Source organism: Channa argus, chromosome 19, assembly GCF_033026475.1.
Source record: "Channa argus isolate prfri chromosome 19, Channa argus male v1.0, whole genome shotgun sequence".
Classification (NCBI taxonomy): Eukaryota; Metazoa; Chordata; class Actinopteri; order Anabantiformes; family Channidae; genus Channa; species Channa argus.
The window spans coordinates 12,501,147-12,518,805 of NC_090215.1; the positions used below are offsets into that span (position 1 = coordinate 12,501,147).

The 17,659-nt window shown below is 38.0% G+C and overlaps 1 protein-coding gene across 3 annotated transcripts; it reads left to right on the forward strand.

Moving 5' to 3' along the window:
• Positions 1–15,357, forward strand: nktr (natural killer cell triggering receptor). Of its 3 annotated transcripts, XM_067485336.1 has the most exons (17): positions 1–136; positions 1,536–1,614; positions 2,116–2,190; positions 3,677–3,784; positions 4,257–4,301; positions 5,695–5,782; positions 6,600–6,629; positions 7,400–7,545; positions 8,583–8,802; positions 8,998–9,165; positions 9,250–9,337; positions 9,687–9,835; positions 9,920–12,589; positions 12,817–12,900; positions 13,219–13,278; positions 14,278–14,373; positions 14,567–15,357. In XM_067485336.1, exons 2-17 carry the CDS (start codon positions 1,557–1,559, stop codon positions 14,634–14,636), a joined length of 4,155 nt encoding a protein of 1,384 aa, XP_067341437.1. In that variant the 5' UTR covers positions 1–136; positions 1,536–1,556; the 3' UTR covers positions 14,637–15,357. The 3 variants fall into 3 exon arrangements, with proteins under 3 accessions (XP_067341437.1, XP_067341439.1, XP_067341438.1); XM_067485338.1 differs by lacking the exons at positions 1–136; positions 1,536–1,614; positions 2,116–2,190 and adding an exon at positions 4,599–4,622 and having other exon boundaries at positions 3,689–3,784; XM_067485337.1 differs by lacking the exons at positions 1–136; positions 1,536–1,614; positions 2,116–2,190 and having other exon boundaries at positions 3,697–3,784; positions 4,599–5,782.
• Positions 15,358–17,659: the final 2,302 nt, after the last annotated feature.

Consider the following 17,659-nt stretch of genomic DNA (forward strand, 5'->3'; position numbering starts at 1 on the left):
CCACAACAAATCTTCTACGGGAACAACCGAGGGACAAAGTTGACTCCTGCTCACCAGTCGGGAGTAGGCTGCAGCGCACCTTGACTGGAAACCGCAGTTGGCTCATGTTAATTATTCGGCTAGCTACTGCCCAGAGGTAAAGGTTATATCATTTACACATTTACATAAACCGATTTTATATTGTTGTGTTGAATGTGAATAGTTATTACAACGTAAAGAAACCAAACGGAAGCTAGTCGATTGCAGCTAGCTAATACACTAGCTGTAAGAAGACTAGCAACCATTTTGGAGGCGCTAACGATAGCGCTAAGCGTTGTTTTCTTTTTCTTTTTTTTTAACAAATATGATATTTATTGTTCTCTGTAGACATAGCTTCAGCCTAAACTCTTCATTTCTACCTAAACAAAACAGACACGAGCAATATGTGCGCCGCAACTTTAAAGTAGCTAAAGTTACATAAACTAAGCCTTCAATGTTTACACGTTGGAGCCACTATATCTGTTTATGAGCATTTCCTTGTTTGAATTTATATACATGTCTTGTTTATTAACCAGCATGGCCCGCATGTATTTTCTTACATTTTTGATGAACAAAATTAATTCAAAGGCTGTGGACATTTTTGTGACCTTTCCTAAAGGCTTTTCTTTGTAAGTAAGGAAGGAAGAAAACAATATGACAATATGCCAAATAGTTATTGTTTGCGGCAACATATGATTTCCTCTTGAATATTGTTTATATTATGAAGGATTATTGTGTTTACGTTGAGCAGTCACATTTTTTTAAGTTTAAAGTCCCAGTTTCTTTAATAGCATGAACCTACTTTAACAGCATAAATAAATTGTTCAATATTTGAAAATAATTTAAGTTTGGGAGTACAATTAACGTTCAGATTACGGATGTAAAAGGCATAAGTTGATTCTGATCATAATCATTAAGAAGTTAACAAAATATTAAACAATTCACAAATAAAATACAACTTAGAGTACATCAAATTTAAGAATTGCATCTTATGATACAGACTGCACTGATTTGGATGTATGATTTACAAGCCCCACCTCATACACGTCTGCATTGTCTTGGTTAGGGGAAACTTTCACCCAGCTTTAGTTTAAATATGCAAAATTTCTGCCCATTCCCACTTTAAATATGTCATTGTTGTGGCTTAGTTGTAGAGGCCTTTTTTTACATTTCATTCGGTTACACTGTGATTTCCAAGTGGACAGTGGAAATAGAGCTAAAACTGCTACAATGCGGGAGCTGTGCTGTGCTCTGCTTTAGTTGAGCGTAGCCAGTACATTTCTCCATCTGTCCCCTCCCTTCAATCTCTCTCCTCCTCTTTCTTTTTGCTTTCACTGTCTTCTAATCTTTCGACAGTGCACTGTTTTCTAGCACACTCTTCTCAATGTGCTGTACTTTCTAAATAAAAAGCTATCAGATAAATGGGGAACCTACATGGAATACTTGCTTCTTTAAGAACAGGCAGCCTCATTATTTTTCCTTCCTTTAGCTTTTTTTATACTCTCTTCACATTTTAGGTTACCCAGCCTTTGATCACAATGGGGGTGAAAGACCGCCCTCAGTGTTACTTTGATGTGGAGCTCAACCGGGAGCCAGGTAAGAGAATTTAAAATCTTTTTACAGGTATGAGGATTAGTTAGTTATGTAAAAGCCTCATTTCACATGATTACTTTGCACTCACATCCTCAATAAAAAAAGTTTTAAAATAATGCATGTGGTTTGCTTTTGTAGCCGTGGCACTTTTGATTGATGTCGTGCAAAATGAAAGTAGAATTGGAGATAAAGGACCTGGACTGGTTTGGTGGCCTCAGCTAAAAAACATTTTTTCATTCATATTTGGACAAGGAAGTACAAACCATGCTTCCATTATGCTCATAAGACTAGTTCTAGATCAGCTTTACAACAGGGTCCTTGCAATTATTTGTGTCGGAAGCTAGTTAAAAATGTACAATATAACAACTTTTATACAAACTTTAACCGCTGAATTATGAATAATTCATTGATCCTCCTTTTTTGTAAAGTTCAGTTAAACATTTCTACTTTTCAGAACATGCAACCTGAAATAATTCTTTTTTTGCTAACTTTTGTGTCTTGTAGTTGGGCGCATTGTCTTTCAACTTTTTTCTGATATTTGTCCCAAGACGAGCAAAAACTTTCTCTGTTTGTGCACTGGTGAGTAATGTCCACTAATGGGCATGTTTTACACAAAACTTTTTGCAATATTTAGTACATTGTATATCCAGGGGTTTTTTTTTGTTTGTGAATGTTGCTATAGTAAAACATCCATCCATTCATTATCTGTCACCGCTTACCCTATTTGGGTCGCAGTGGGGCTGGAGCCGGCATCAGCTGGCGTCAGCTGAGAGGCAGGGTACACCCTGGAAAGGTCATCAGTCTATCTCAGTGCCACAGAGAGACACCCACACACAGACAGACAACCATTTCCACTCACATTCACACCTACAGGCAATTTTAGATTCACCAATTAACCTAACATGCATGTCTTTGGTCTGTGGGAGGAAACCCACAACCTTGTAGCTGAGAGGTGGCAGTGCTAACCACTCCACCACTGTGCTGCCTGCTATATTAAAACAGACAATTGTAATCCAGAAAATTATAGTTCTGTCTCTATGTGGAAACACACAGTGACTGTGGTGGTTGTCTGTGGCCAGAATACACAATCGTTTTCTGGATATGAATCTGTTCTGTTTCTTCTCACTTATCACCTAATTTTCTTTTTAATCCTATTTAATCCTAATATTTAAGATTATAACAAAAATTAAATGGAGGGAAAAAATTCAACAGGAACACTTTCTAACCCCCGCTTTGGTCTTTTAATGTCATGAGGAATGAAAGTATAGTAGTAATGTGAGTGGTCCAGTGACAGATGGAGTCACTGGATGGCTATCAGGAGTGGTCTGTCTCCCTAGATTTTTCATTTCACTGAGCAGAACAGAGAAGTTCTGCAAAACCGATGGTCTGCCCAGAGAGCCATAAATTTGTAGACAGATAGCAGATCGATCCTCCGTCTCATTTTTCTGCCCACCTGGCTGACGGGAATGTGGTGATGGTAAGAACAGACATGAGAACTGGCTGATTAGTAACACGTAATAACACAATATTATAGAGACTTTAGTTAGACAGTTTGCTATGGCTGTTAGGAGGGGGATCAGCTTAAACCATAAGAAAACAAACCCTCGAAACAGTATCGAAGCCAGCAAAGCAAAATACTAGAAGATTAGCAACTCAAGCTTTCCATTTGAACAGCCAGCCTTCTGTTCAGTGAAAGCAGCCTTAAACACATCTAATGAAATTTACGCCTTCAAATCTCCATTCGTCCCAGTGGAAAGGGGAAATTCAGGGGGTAATGTATTAAGGCCAGTATTCAGTCCCCAGTCAGTATCACTCTAGTGTTTCTTAATGGATTCTGGAGACCTGCACTGGAGTAATAACAGCAGGCATTGGAAAAAAGGGATCCACTTTATTAAAACTTCCCTTCCCAAACTGTGCATTCATTGTGTTGTTTAAATTCAAACTCAATTTTGAAACATTTAAGACCAACAACTCAAGTCACTGTGAGGCACTTGGTACTGTTGGTACTGTTGTTGTGTATGTTCTATGTTTGATTCAAGCTCAGCTAATGCTCACCCTCTTTCAGGTGAAAGGGGAACTGGCAAAATCACAGGGAAAAAGCTGTGCTTCAAAGGTTCCACGTTTCACAGAGTTGTAAAGAACTTTATGATCCAAGGAGGAGACTTCACTGAAGGTAATAATAATAACATAACTTCATTTAACTTGAAAAAGTGTGTGTTTAGTCACTTTTACTGGCTAAATTTTCTAGTTTAGTTTTTAAGAATAGTAGAAAATATTTTCCTCATGCTCACTGCATGTTTTTACAGCCTTAGTACAGGTAACTAACAGGATTTAAACATTAAACTCTGACATGAAAACAAAAGTTAGTGGAAGCTGTTAATCTCACCGGTGTACTATTTCAAAAGCATGTTGGCTTTGTTGTGGGCTTAGCTTGGCAGGAATGGAGGGAATCCAGGTCACCAGCTACACAGGTGGTATAGCATAAGCAACAACTGCAGCAACTTTACACTTTCATGTCATGTTTAAAAATATAACTTTGGCATTTTGGACAGGTGATGGCTAATGAGACAACACGTTTATGTTGTAATGACTGAAAGATAACAAGAAATGTAGACTGACTTATTTAACTGTTTACATCGCTCCAGGAAATGGAAGAGGCGGGGAGTCCATATATGGTGGCTACTTTAAAGGTAATGAGAAAACTTATATAATAAGCAGTCTACATTGTTGGTGTCTCATAAGTGTATATCTAAACACCTTAATACTTTTTCATGAGAATAACATTGCATGTGCACATTGTGATCATGAGTTTCTTATGTATTTTCTGTGTATGAACCTGTTGACCTTTACTTCTCCATTGTATAGTGCTGTCTGTTGTATAGTTACAGTAGTGGGCTTTATCAGATCAGCATGGAGAGTAGGCATTCTCTTTATTAAAAGCTACAATCTTCCTGCCTAAAATTTTCAACATATTCTTTTATTTATAGAGTGGTCTTTTGCAAAATGAGAAGGTAAGAGATGTACACAGCTCAGTAACACCATGTCAACATTGTCCCCACCACCTTCCTCAGTCAGTAAAAGAAAAAGAAAAAACTGTGCAAACGTTTGCGGTGATGCAGTATGGAAATTTGTACTGAAGGATTTTCCATTGTCACATTTATCCTGTTGGACCCTCAAAGTCTCAGGCATTTAAAATGACCGTTACTTATAGCTACAGCACTATTAACCTTACTGCCATGACATAGAGTTGGAAACAGAGTGGAACTTTCTTTGCTCAATTGAAAGACTGCTTGGTGTACCACAGTCAGAATAAGATAAATAATCCTGCAATATGTGAATTGTGTTTTGTTGGAATAGTAGTGTATAGTATGATGCATTGGGAGTCTCTTGTTTTCATGTCTTGCAAATTGTAGTAGCGTATAATGTGTATACATAAAATCTAATAATAATAGTAATAATAATAATAATAATAATGTAATCACTTCAGCCGGGCTTCACTGTTGAGTATTAGTAATATTATATTAATTGAGATCTGGTACTTAGCTCTACTCCATGGTGGATCGGCTTAGTTAATTAATTTGTTTGTTTTAGATTTGAAGAGGAAGAAAGAAGGACTTTCTCAATTTGATTGTGTTCAATGTACATTAGTGTCAGAAACTTGTGTGTACAACTGTTGGACATTTGATTGTATTCTCTTCTGTCATGCTGATTTTTACAGTATAGCCTATGTATACTAGCAGTCTATTAAATGGGCTTCATCCTCTTCATTTCCACCATAACTAAAAAGATGAAGAGACATGATATGTATTATGTGAACAGTAGCCAATATGGTGTTATTTGGAACACAGTCAGAGGGATTTTAAATGTATATTATTCGTAGTTAACTTATTTCTGCAAAAGCATTTGATTTTTGTTTTATAAAGGTTTAGAAAAATGTAAAACTGCTCACTTTGTGGAAGGATTGGTTGGTGAGGCAATGATTAGGTTTAATGGATTAAATGTTGTTGTTTTTTCTTGTACTTCTATTAGCACTAATCAGAAAATGCACCCTGAGATTTCCTCCTCTCTTTCCCCTCTCAACAGACGAGAACTTCATTCTCAAACATGACAGAGCTTTCCTGTTGTCGATGGCCAATCGTGGGAAGGACACTAATGGCTCACAGTTTTTCATGTAAGTAACAATATATGTAACAATCCTCTCTGCAACTTAATTCTCTTTCTGTTTTGCTCTCTGTCCCTTCTTTTGTTTTGAAATTTTGAACGTGTAGAGTAGAATTTGTCTTTGAGTGTGACCTTCAGCAGTCCCCTCTCTGTATGCAGTTAGATTTCAAAGTGCAGACAAACATGGATTCATTATTTTACCTACAAATGTGTTACATTTTTTCTCTTGCCGTTTTTGTGTAAAATTTACAGAAACTCTAGCATCCTGCTCTTCCAAGGTAATGTGTCTCCAAGGCTGTGTTTCTCTCTCTTCTGACCATATTTATCATTTATTAGTTTGTATTTGCAAGAATTCTGCAGAGAACAATGTTATCTTTGGATATGTTGAAACAGTATTCACAAGCTTGAGGCGACTTATTTGATCTACCTTTTGTAGGCTTTCTTTATCACTAAAACAGGTTGTCACCATAAGTTAGAAGTGTCCTCCATAAACATGAACACTCATGACACATGAGGGAGGAAATCTCATATACACTGTATTTTTTTATATCATCCAAATATGATGATTATGCATTTGTTGGCTCTTTATTGTTGAATGTATATATGCCTCTTCTGGCTGTCTTTAAAGTGATTTAAAATTAAATGTCATTAAACAAGGGTGGTACCACATTTTTACATTTGAGGTTGTTCCTGTGTTAAGTATCACTCACGCTTTATTGAAGTTGTTTATTCTCATTGTTTTTCTTCTTTTTTTTCCCTTCTTTCATTACCTCTTCACTTCCACCGGTTGATCCTCCCTTGCTTCTTTGCCGAATTTTCTCAAACAGCACAACCAAGACGGCGCCACATCTTGATGGGTAAAAATCTGCTATCACTCTAGCAATTTTCTACTATAGATCAAAAGTTGTAGATGAGTTTCATTTTCTAGGATTTGATTGAATTCTAAAATTCGAGCTCTTAAAGCCTTTTGCCAACTACTTTGGAATGTCCAAAATACTGGATTCAAACAGAGCTGCCTTTCTGTTTTCCTTTTTTGAAACTTACAAGCAAGCACAATTTCAGACAGAGAAGCTCTCACTTTTTAGAGATGTTGAGCAAAGACTCCATGCACAATCTTTCATCTAGGCTTTGTGTGTATAGTTTGACTATATTTGATTGACAATGAATATACAGCCCAGCATATGTCATCTGATTGGTGCATGGTTGGACACCAGCTTACTAGTTTACTAACTGAACATCATCACTTCAACCTGGAGAAAAGCGCCCAGTGTGAAATATTCCACCCTATGTTTTCAAGTCGATTGAAGACACTAAAATCATGTGATATTCAGTGTATAAAATTGTGAGGTGGTTCGGACATGTTCAGAGAAGACATTGTGAATATATCGGTAGAAGGATGCTGAGGTTGGAGCTGCCAGGCAGGAGGTCTAGAGGAAGACCAAAGAGGAGATTTATGGATGTAGTGAGGGAGGACATGAAGTTAGTTGGTGTCAGTGAAGCGGATGCAGAGGATAGAGTTAGATGGAGGCACATGATTCGCTTTGGCGACCCCTGAAAGGGAACAGCCGAAAGGAAAAGAAGAAAGTGTATAAATTTGTGACAGGTATCATTTCTTTTGCCTGTGCAGAGTTCATGTCGTCTTCGGTCTTGTCATCTCTGGCTTTGAAGTGATAAAAAAGATTGAGGGGCTGAAGACTGATTCAGCCAGTAGACCCTATGCTGATGTGAGAGTGGTGGATTGTGGTCAGCTCATCACCAAGTCTGCAAATGATGGTGAGTTCTCCTTGACCATTAGAGTTGGTTATTTAAGTTTTATGTTTGCCAACTAACTCAACAAAAGGCCAAAATCATTTACTGCATTACTCTGTCTGAATAATTTCTGACTTGTGGCTCATTTGTATTCTCATTGGTTCTTGCTGAACATTTAATTCTTAAAAATATTTCACAAAAACATTTATTTTCTATATAATTGAACAATGTGGTTTATAGAAAAATATTTTTAACGAGTGAAATGGACTATTTTAGTTACCTATTGAAAATGCTGAGTCACATTTTTTATTATTATGATACTTTTGATACAATGGAGCAGAATAAATATCTCCTTTTTTACATACACAGACATTAGTTGTCAGTAGGGTCATTGTATTGTTGGTTTTGTGTTTTCTTTATTATTTGTTGACAAGATGGATGCAAGCCATCAAACTATTATGCATTGAATTGTGATCAACTGCTGACTAAAAAAAGTTTTTAGTTCAAGTCTTTATGGATTTCAATTTAGCCACTGTAATAAGAATGAATATCATGTGCATCTGACAGTTTATCATAGTTCTATATTCAATAAAAAGGCTCAAATAGATGTTATATATAGTCAGTAATTCAAACAAAAGCTATCACCTTTCTTATTCTGTCTTTTTGTTTGTGATTTCTCTGGAGAATAATGTGTGTTGTCATATTTTGTGTTCATTGTGTAAGTCTTTGAGAAGTATTTGGATGCCAGTCTTTTCCTCATTGACATTAGTATGGGGCATGTATTCTGATCGTCTGTTTAATGAGGATCAGCGAAGTGATCTCTGTGGAGTTTTGTTGGCATCTGCCCACCTGACTCTGGCGGGCCTCGTTGCCTCCAACATACTGAGAAGAATCAAACAAAGCCTTGTTGTAGCAGAGTCATCGCTCCAAAAATTACTTATGGCATTTAAACTTTTTTCTCGCCTCATTTAAAAATATATATATATATCAGTGTTGCATTCTTAAAGATGAACACATTTATTTTTTAATTGACATACATGCTGTTGTATTTCATACTTCAGTGCTTCAGGGCAAGAGGAAAAGAGCCTCCCATTCTGGGGATTCATCCCTCAATTCCTATAACTCGTCCTCTCAGCTCTCCTCTTCAGAAGAATCTGAAAGTGAATCAGACGAAAAGCCCAAACATCACAAACACAAGAGACGTGAAAAGAGTAAACGGTCAAAAAGGAAAAGGAGGGAGTCAAAGAAGGACAATGTAGACGTTATGCCTCCCAAACAGTGGTATGTTTGATCTTTATTTGTGGGTCCTATTTGTATCTGGAGTGAACACTATTACAGTTTTGGTTCAGTTTAGGCTTTTGATGAATTTTGTATAAATAAAGTACTAACATGAAGCATACTTAGCTTTAAGATAATCTTTGGATCTTTGCATGATAAAATCAGGTTTTGTATGTCATGTGGCCGCTGCTTTGACAGTTCTGCGGACAGAGAAATGCTGAAGGGAGAGACTGAAGTGGAAGGAGACAAGGAGCATGGTGGGAAGAGGGGGAAGCCTTTAGTCAGACCAGAAGAAATCCCACCAGTGCCAGAGAATCGCTTCCTGTTGCGACGGGACATGCCATCTCAGGAAGATAAAACAGAAATGTTAGTGCTTCACTTGTAGTGATTAGAGTATTTGTGTCTCACGCAAGTGATAATGGTAGGTGTTTGTTTTAAAATATTTTTCAGAGTTGAGAAGGAGGAAACAACTCTCTCAGCTGACCAGAAACCAGCAGTTTCAAAATCTGGACGGAAGATCAAAGGCAGAGGAACAATGGTATGCTCACCTCAACTACCTATGTGGGCAGATTTGATGTTTATGTTTTAATTGTCGTTATAATTGTCTGACTAGACCGGATGCTTTTCTGTTTATTCCAGGGATTAAAATTTTACAAGTGTACAATATAATCCCATTAACCTTTAGTTGGTTTAAAATGGTTTTAATTAAAAAGAAATATTTAGATATAGCAAAAAAATAACAATTTCCTCTATCCTTAATTCTACCAATGCACCAAAAATTATTCAATACCTTCTAAACTGCATGAATAATCAGTATATAAATTGTTTAAATATTATAGTACTAAATGTCCTAAGTACTAAAAACATTTAATGTAATTTTTTTACAGAGATATCACACTCCCACTAGGTCGAAATCACGCTCTGCTTCTGTAGAAGAGCGCGGCAGCAGTGAAACTCCGCCACACTGGAAAGAGGAAATGAAAAGAACCAAAGTTTATCACCCACCGAGCATTGAGAGATGGAGCAAAGGAGACAAGTAAGACTTATTATTGTACTATCTACTTGAAACATCAGGTTTCTGTTTATTTGTCTTAATTTGTCTTTCATTTTCACTTAACAGATTGAATGACCGTTCTTCAAGCAGATGGGATGACAGAAGTGACTCTGTGTGGTCCCGGTCCGCCGAACACTCTTCAGACGGCAGCTCTGAGAGCTCCAGCCTGCGCCGCCAACAAAAGAAAGAGAAGAAGCCAAAGAAAAGCAAACACAAGAAGAAGACCAAAAAACGAAAACACAGCAAGAAGAAGAGCTCCAAGAGCAAACCTCAAGAGGCTTATCTTTCAGAAGGTGAAAGATCCATATCTTCAGGAAGAAAGTCCAGAAGATCCCATTCTCTGTCTCGTTCCTCTTCAAGTCAGCATCATTCGTCAACTCGGAGAAGATGGCGGTCCTCACAGTCACGATCCCGCTCAAGGTCATATACATCCAGTCGATCCAGATCTAGAAGGAGATCCAGATCTTATTCACGATCCAGAAGCCTTTCAAAATCAAGAAGTCGGTCCCTGTCTAGATCTAGATCTACATCTTATTCTAGATTCAGGTCGAAATCAAGATCCAGGTACAGATCCAGGTCTTTGTCTCCATCTACAAAGAGAAGTTTATCCAGATCCCCAAGAAAGAGAAAACCTAGCAAGACCAAACCAGATGTCATGATCCATGGGACAGAGAAACTTCCAGAGAGCAAAGTAGCATCTGTCCAAAGACTCCCTGCTCTCCCAGCTCCTGAAAATGTCCCTGTGATTCCGCTGAGTGACAGTCCTCCACCCTCACGCTGGAAACCAGGTCAAAAACCTTGGAAACCCTCTTACATCCATATTCAGGAAATTAAAACTAAACTTGCTCCCAGTGTCCTGTCCTCTTCTGGACAAGGAGTTGATAGCGTTACAGAAAAGAGTTCAGCTATGCCAAAGTCTTTGTCAGGTAACACTGAAAGTGACAAAGCTCACAAACCTGCAAGGCGCCCACACAGTAGGTCCTCCAGAAGCAAGTCCTACAGCCGATCTTACAGTCGCTCTAGAAGTAGAAGTTACAGTAAGTCCAGGTCCAAGTCCAGATCTCCTCGTCACAGCAGGTCGACCTCGTACAGCAGGTCAGACTCTGAAGACTCCCAGAAAATACGCAGCAAGAAGAACTCGCTAGACAAGGAATGGAAAGAGTATTACAGCTCTCTCAGTAGGATAAAAAATGTAGATAATTACATTTCACTCACCAGTGGTCAAGATGCTCACTGTGGTTCGGAGCACAGGACAGGCAGCGAGCACAGCCCTGATATCAGCATCTCAAGAAGTGGCTCTTTGGAGAAAATAAAAGACAAGGGCAGTTCACAGGATGCAGAGACTAAACATTACAGTTCAGTGCCAGTTGAGAAAAGCAAGTCTGAATGGGATAGTGAGAATGAGAAATTAAACCAAAGCAATAATGCTGTCCCATCAAAAAAGCAGAAACAAGCAGCTCAGCCAAGTGAGGTTCTTGAAAAGAAATTGCCTGCACCTACTGGATGGAATTCTGAAAGTGATTCAGAAACTATAAATGCCAGGACAATAGCCATATCTGAAAAGGAGGAAGGGGAAGCTAGTTCAGAGTCAGATTTTGAGACTTGCAGAAAGACATCAGAAGTTGCTGCTGCCATAGCTGCTTCTGATCAGTCAGAACAAAGTCCTGAGAAGGCCACAGAGCCAGAGAAGCAGAAGAGCAAGAAGAAAGCCAAACGCAAGCATAGACATAAGAGAAGAAGTGAAAACAAAACTGGGTCTCATCACAGTAAAGATAAAGGAAAAAGATCTAAAAGGAAGCATCAGAAGCTCAAAGAGACTTTTCACTGGCAGCCACCTTTAGAGTTTGGAGAGGAGGAAGATGAAGATGAATCCAAAAAACACAGTCCTGGCAAAGTTATTCAAAGACCTGGTGTAGACAGTATGATTGAAAATGACCAGACTGTAACCCCTTCAAACAAGAATCCTACTAAAGAGGAAGACAGGGGGCAACAGAGGACAAAAGAGTGTATCAACAAAAACCCAAAACACCCTGAACATCACCAGTCATCGAACAGGAACAGTGCTAACTCTAGTCATTTAACCAGCAAAGAGCAGAGGACATTGGATGATATGGATATTTGTACCCCAGAGCATGATGCTGAAATTGTAGAACCTGCAGTCACACATGATAAACCTAAATTAGAAATATTAAAATCTACTTCAAAGTCTTCAGATATTGCATGTAAACAGAGTGCTTTACCTCACATCAAGACACAACAGTCTGTCACCTCCACAACAACTGCTGGACCACAAGATGAAGCGGCCACTGGCAAATCTTCTACTGGTGCTGTACTTAATTTTAAATGGAGGCCTTTGAAAGAGCCACCAACTATACAAAATGTGAATGTACCACCTGTTACTGCAAAAACCAGTCAAAGTCAAGAAAACCAGACCGTCAACACACAAGGAGTAAGAATGGAGATAAAAAGCAAAAGCCGAGTTAGACCAGGGTCATTGTTTGATGAAGTTCGTAAGACAGCACGTCTGAACCAGAGGCCAAGGAACCAGGAGAGCTCCAGTGAGGAAAGATCCCCTTCTGTGGGAAAAACCAGGGGGACATCACGCTCCCCAAACAAGTCCAGGTCTGTGTCCAGGAAGTCTCGCTCTGTTTCGAGTCACCGGACCCACTCCAGAGGGTGGTCCCACTCCTATAGTAGGTCCAGGAGTAGGTCCCGCAACTCCAGCTACTCATCCAGGTAAGAGAAAAAGCATTAAGATTAAGTGAAGAACAAACAGGAACAACCTGTAGATCCTTTTAAATACTGACTAGGTTTTCTGGACATATCTCAGATTGTTTTGTAGTGATAAAGTTGATGAATGTGAAACATGTAATCTACAAAGTAAAACTCACCCTGTCTAAAGAGCTATTTCCCATCTTGGGTAAAAAGTAATTTATAAGATGGGGTAATTCTTTTTCTTTTAGGAGCCGTAGCAGGAGTCGGAGGAGACGTTGGAGAGGACGCTCACGTTCTCGGAGCAGCACCTATCGCAGTTACAGGAGTCACAGGTATGTCCAGAGTCGCTGATTTATTAATCTGTTGTGGCAACTAATAAATCATAGCAAAAGTGTTTTCAGCTAAAAAAGCGTGTGTATTAACCCCAAAGAAACCTTGGCGCTCCTGCGCTTTTATTATCTTGTTTTTCATTCTAACTAGCTAGACTTTAGAGAACATTTTGTGATGGTAAAAGTTTCATACATTCTTCGTATTTTTTTATTTTTCCATTGTGTATTCTATTAAGACTGGTTTATAATTGAGTATTTTTTTTTTGTTTTTTTTTACATTTATTAAAACTGTCTCTGACTGTATTTTTTTCCTCCCATCAGTCGGACATACAGCAGAAGTCATTCCCGCAGTCGGTCATATAACCGCCGCAGGAGATCAAGGTCTGTGAGCCTCCCTAATTTATTACCTCAGAAATAAAAGTGTGCTCTTTTTTTCCAGATGCTTACTGAATACACCTTAAACATATATTGAGATTAAAACAAACACTGCAATCTAGTTATTCTTGGGAGTATTGGGCGGATTAAGTTTTGATGGGATATCTAAGGAGCAATTTTAATAAACTAGCTGATAATTTGCCAAAAATTGGTTGCATGTAAAGAAACCATTGCTTGCTTATTCAATTAGTAATTTAGACAATTGTTATGAGCATTGTTCTTGCTGACATAACCCAAAAGACTAATCTGTTAGGTTATTCAAGTAAATTCATCAGTTTCACTATGAAAAAAAACCATATCTGTAACTCTGATAACTCAGATAGTCAGAGAAAAGAAAAAAATAGGGTATTTAAAAATAACATGGGGTGGCTCAATGGGTAAGGTCCACACAGTCAAGGGGTTTGATCCCCGGTCCTAGCTATATGTCGAACTGTCTCTGGACAAGACACTGAACCCCCAACAGCCCATTCCCCTCCCCAGCTGTGCAGTGCCAGTCCAAGCCCAGTAGAAATTGAGAAGGGTTGTGTCAGGAAGGGCATCCGGCATAAAAACTGTGCCAAATCAACATGTGATCAACAATGATGCGCTGTGGCTACTCTGAACTCACAGTATAAACCCGAAGGACAAAAAAAAATGTGTAAAAAATTCAAACCATATTAAATACAATCTCAGGAATTATTGCTGTGTAATACTGGAATAATTATGCCTAATATGTCTGAAAAGCAGCTAATAAAATTAATTATTTTGCTTTTTATCTGGCCAATGCAAAGACTTAAAGAGGTCTTAAATGTAACGAAGTGAATCCTGCAAAAACCCTGAACCAGATTATCGTGAACTGGGTTTAAACAACATTATAGACATTTTCCTTGTTAGTGTATTTATTCACTGTTATGTACTCATTACTTCATTATTATCACCACGCCTTTGGACTGTGTGTCAATGCAGGTCAGACTCCTATGACAGCTATTCCAGTCGGAGTGTGAGCAGGAAACGAGGTCACAGACGAAGTGACAGCTACAGGAGCTCAGACCGTCGATCCTGGTAAGACTCTCTGCTCTCTCATGAACCCTGAAGAACATTAACACATTGGCTGGTCTCAGTTCAGACTTTTCACTCTCTTTTTTTATTTTATTATTTTTTTTTCGTCAGTTGAAGGTTATGGACTAATATTAAGATGCACTCATCATTGAGCTCTCTAAGATAAAATATTTCATTGTTATGTTGTCTTCTACAGGTCATACCACTCTTCCAGTCGCAGTTCTTCCAGGCGCAGAAGCCACAGTCGGAGCAGTCAGTATAGTTGAACTGCACTTCAGTCAGGTTGTTTAGCTAAGAGGGAACACAACTAAGAATACTGGATGCTGTTTACATATAATAGCAATCCAGGATTACCTATGAAAACTAAAAGACTAACTATTGTAATACAGTACTGTACACCATTGAGTCACAACAATAATACCCTTGGTAGTATTTTCCCATCCGGACCTCTGTCCATTACCAGGTGGTGTTTATGTTTGGGCTGATCGCTGTATGTCCTCCCCTTATTATCTAACATTATGGCCTTTGGTAAACTGAATGTTATAATGTAATTTTAAAAAAACATTCACATTATAGGCTTACATTTAGACAGATGCTTGTCTTTTTATGTGAAATATACGAATATGTTACAAATAATGAAAAATAAGCTGTATTTTATATTCCTACATATTTGTGTTACTTTTTCTAAATAAGTTTTGTTTTTTGTTTTTTAAATACAATTAAGTGTTTAAACATACTTTTAAGTGTCTAATTCTCTCAGTTCTGAGGAGTTAATGGGTTACTGGTTATAGAAATAGAAAACGCATCGACATGGGTTAATTCTTTTTTTCTAAAGTAGTTGAGTGGGGGAAAATTATTTTGTCAAGCCGTCACTTGTCTTTTTTTCATTAGTTTTTTTTACTGTGCCATGAATGATTAAAGTGGACTGGATTTTGATGAGTCATACTCTTTTGAATGTTTACACTTAATAAATTCCAGCACATCTTGTGCCCCTGGTTGTTTTTGTACTTGCACTGTACAAAATACAGCAGATGAGAGTCCAGAGATTTCGGCTTATGTTCTGAAATGTAGTATCTATGCCAATACAATGGTGCCATCTATCTTTCATTTCAGTACTGCAGTGTTTGTGTACACCCATGAGGTAAATCTAGTAATCTGCAGGGTGATGTCTTTATCCTGGTAGTTAGGTGCTTGTACCATGTTTATTTCAACTACTATAAAGGCACTGACCAGAAAGTGTTGCAGTTTTCTGATTAAACTATTTTTTTTTCTATTAGATTTCATGGAGATTAGAAGAATCAGATTAATGCGTGACTATATTTTTTTACTCCCTGTTCGGGGAACTTCGTTGGAATAAAGACAGACAGCCATTAAATTATTAATCATACTCAGAACTAATTGAACATTTGCTTCCCTACTGACTAATATTTGCATACACTTAGTGGTGTGGGACACTTTGAGAGCTTCATGCTAGAAACCAGAAGGGAACCATCAGATACAGATTCTCCTAAATCATTCAGTTCAAATTTACACTATTTCCAAAAAAGTTATACGGAGGTCAGAGTTACTTTAAAATATTTTTCCAAAAAACATTTTCTATTGGAAGCTAGATCAATGTGAAGATATAAATTTACCTTGTGAATTAATGGGGAAAACTAAAGCAATGGTAAAAAGAATACATTTTTCTATTTGTATTTTATTTCTTGTGAAATGCATAATTTAACATTCAAGGTTCAAACATAAGTAATTATTTCTGGCAAGGAAATCACTTATTATTGTTTATTGTAAGTTTATCTTGCCTCAGGTTATTAAGGAAGATCTTTGTATATAATCTGTGGCTTCCTCCTCTGCAAGTGTTTGGTTTAATCCAGCCGTGTGAACATGCAGGTGTGTAGTAAGTTTGTCTCAATACAGTACATTTTTTTTTAATTATGATTTTATTATAATAGCTTTATTTTTGTTAAAGTTAAGCTCCTTATTTTCTGATTAGAAAATGCAAACCACATGATTACTTTGACATTTCCACATACTATCTCCCAATTCTAAATGCATTTTAAGATTTTTGTCAGTCTGGGTCTTGTCTTGGCAGCTTCTCTGAGAGACTATCCACACTGATGCTGTGGGCTTAGCTGAGTCTTGGACATGAAGTGATAAATGGGACTTGCTCCAGGTTGTGATCAATTTTTTTCCCCACCTTGTTATGAGCGTATCGACGTCTGTGCTGGAGTGAGCAAAGGCAGTGAGGTCTAAGACTTGAATCACCAAATTGAAAAAGTGGGTAGCTGCCTCAGGGGCCCTAACAATTTCTCTGGGTCCAGAAGCTCCAGGTTAATTAGTTAATTAAAATTAGTTAAAAATTTGATAATTGATTAATTAAGAGTACATTTTAAATTGGAAAAGCTGAACATTAGCTGGACCCAGCTTCTCCAGTGTGATGATTTGGTGTTTTGTTTATATGATTGTAAACTAAATATCTTTTGGTATTGATTGTTGGTGGAACGAAGCATGACATCTGAGTACTGGAGAACTGGAAGATGTTACCATTTGATTTTGGAGCTTTGGGGTTGTTGGTAGACAGATTTAGTTGCCTTCAGTCCGAGCAGAGCTCCTCTAGATGATTCCTTCTGTTTCCAGGCTTGAGGCTAAGCTATGAATAATCTCATATTTAGCCTTCTATACAGATGCAGGAGCAGTCTTCCTCTTATAATCCATCTCTAGGCAACACAGTGAATAATGGTGGCACTTGCACCATTAACCGCCCTGTTTTGTAGGGGTATCATGTCAGTTTGGCCATAACCCCATAGGAGTAGTTTTATATAACTAGAGTGTTGGGGCAGGAAAATAGAAATGTTCATTCGATATTTTTGCATCATGTGCATATTCCTATTTAAAGAATTACATTTTGTGCAAATAAAACCATATGTGTTTCCCAATGAAGAATCTTAACATAAAGTTCTGACAGGGTTGATATATGATACTTATTACCAGTAATTGGCCGTATATAAAGCATATTAAGTTCCACTGGCTTCTATATTATGGGAAATGAGTGAACTCCCTGACCTCCTGCATCTGTCTGGCCGTCTGACGTCACACTGTGGCAGAGCGCACGAGCGGAGGAAGCGCACCCATGTTTGCGCCATATGGCTTTATGATGTCCTATAGTCACCCACCTCACGTGAAAATAATTCAAGTAGCCTACATTACAAAAGACATGCGCCTGTCTCGCAACTCCACGACAAACGGTACCGTGTCCCTTTAAAAACGTCTGACAAAAAGCCCATATGATCCC

Bases quoted from the DNA above. Each gene is read 5' to 3' on its own strand.
- nktr (XM_067485336.1), top strand. From the start codon at position 1,557: ATGGGGGTGAAAGACCGCCCTCAGTGTTACTTTGATGTGGAGCTCAAC. The intron at 9,836-9,919 runs GTAAGACTTATT...TTCACTTAACAG, and splicing joins AGATGGAGCAAAGGAGACAA to ATTGAATGACCGTTCTTCAA. The intron at 12,901-13,218 runs GTATGTCCAGAG...TCCTCCCATCAG, and splicing joins CGCAGTTACAGGAGTCACAG to TCGGACATACAGCAGAAGTC.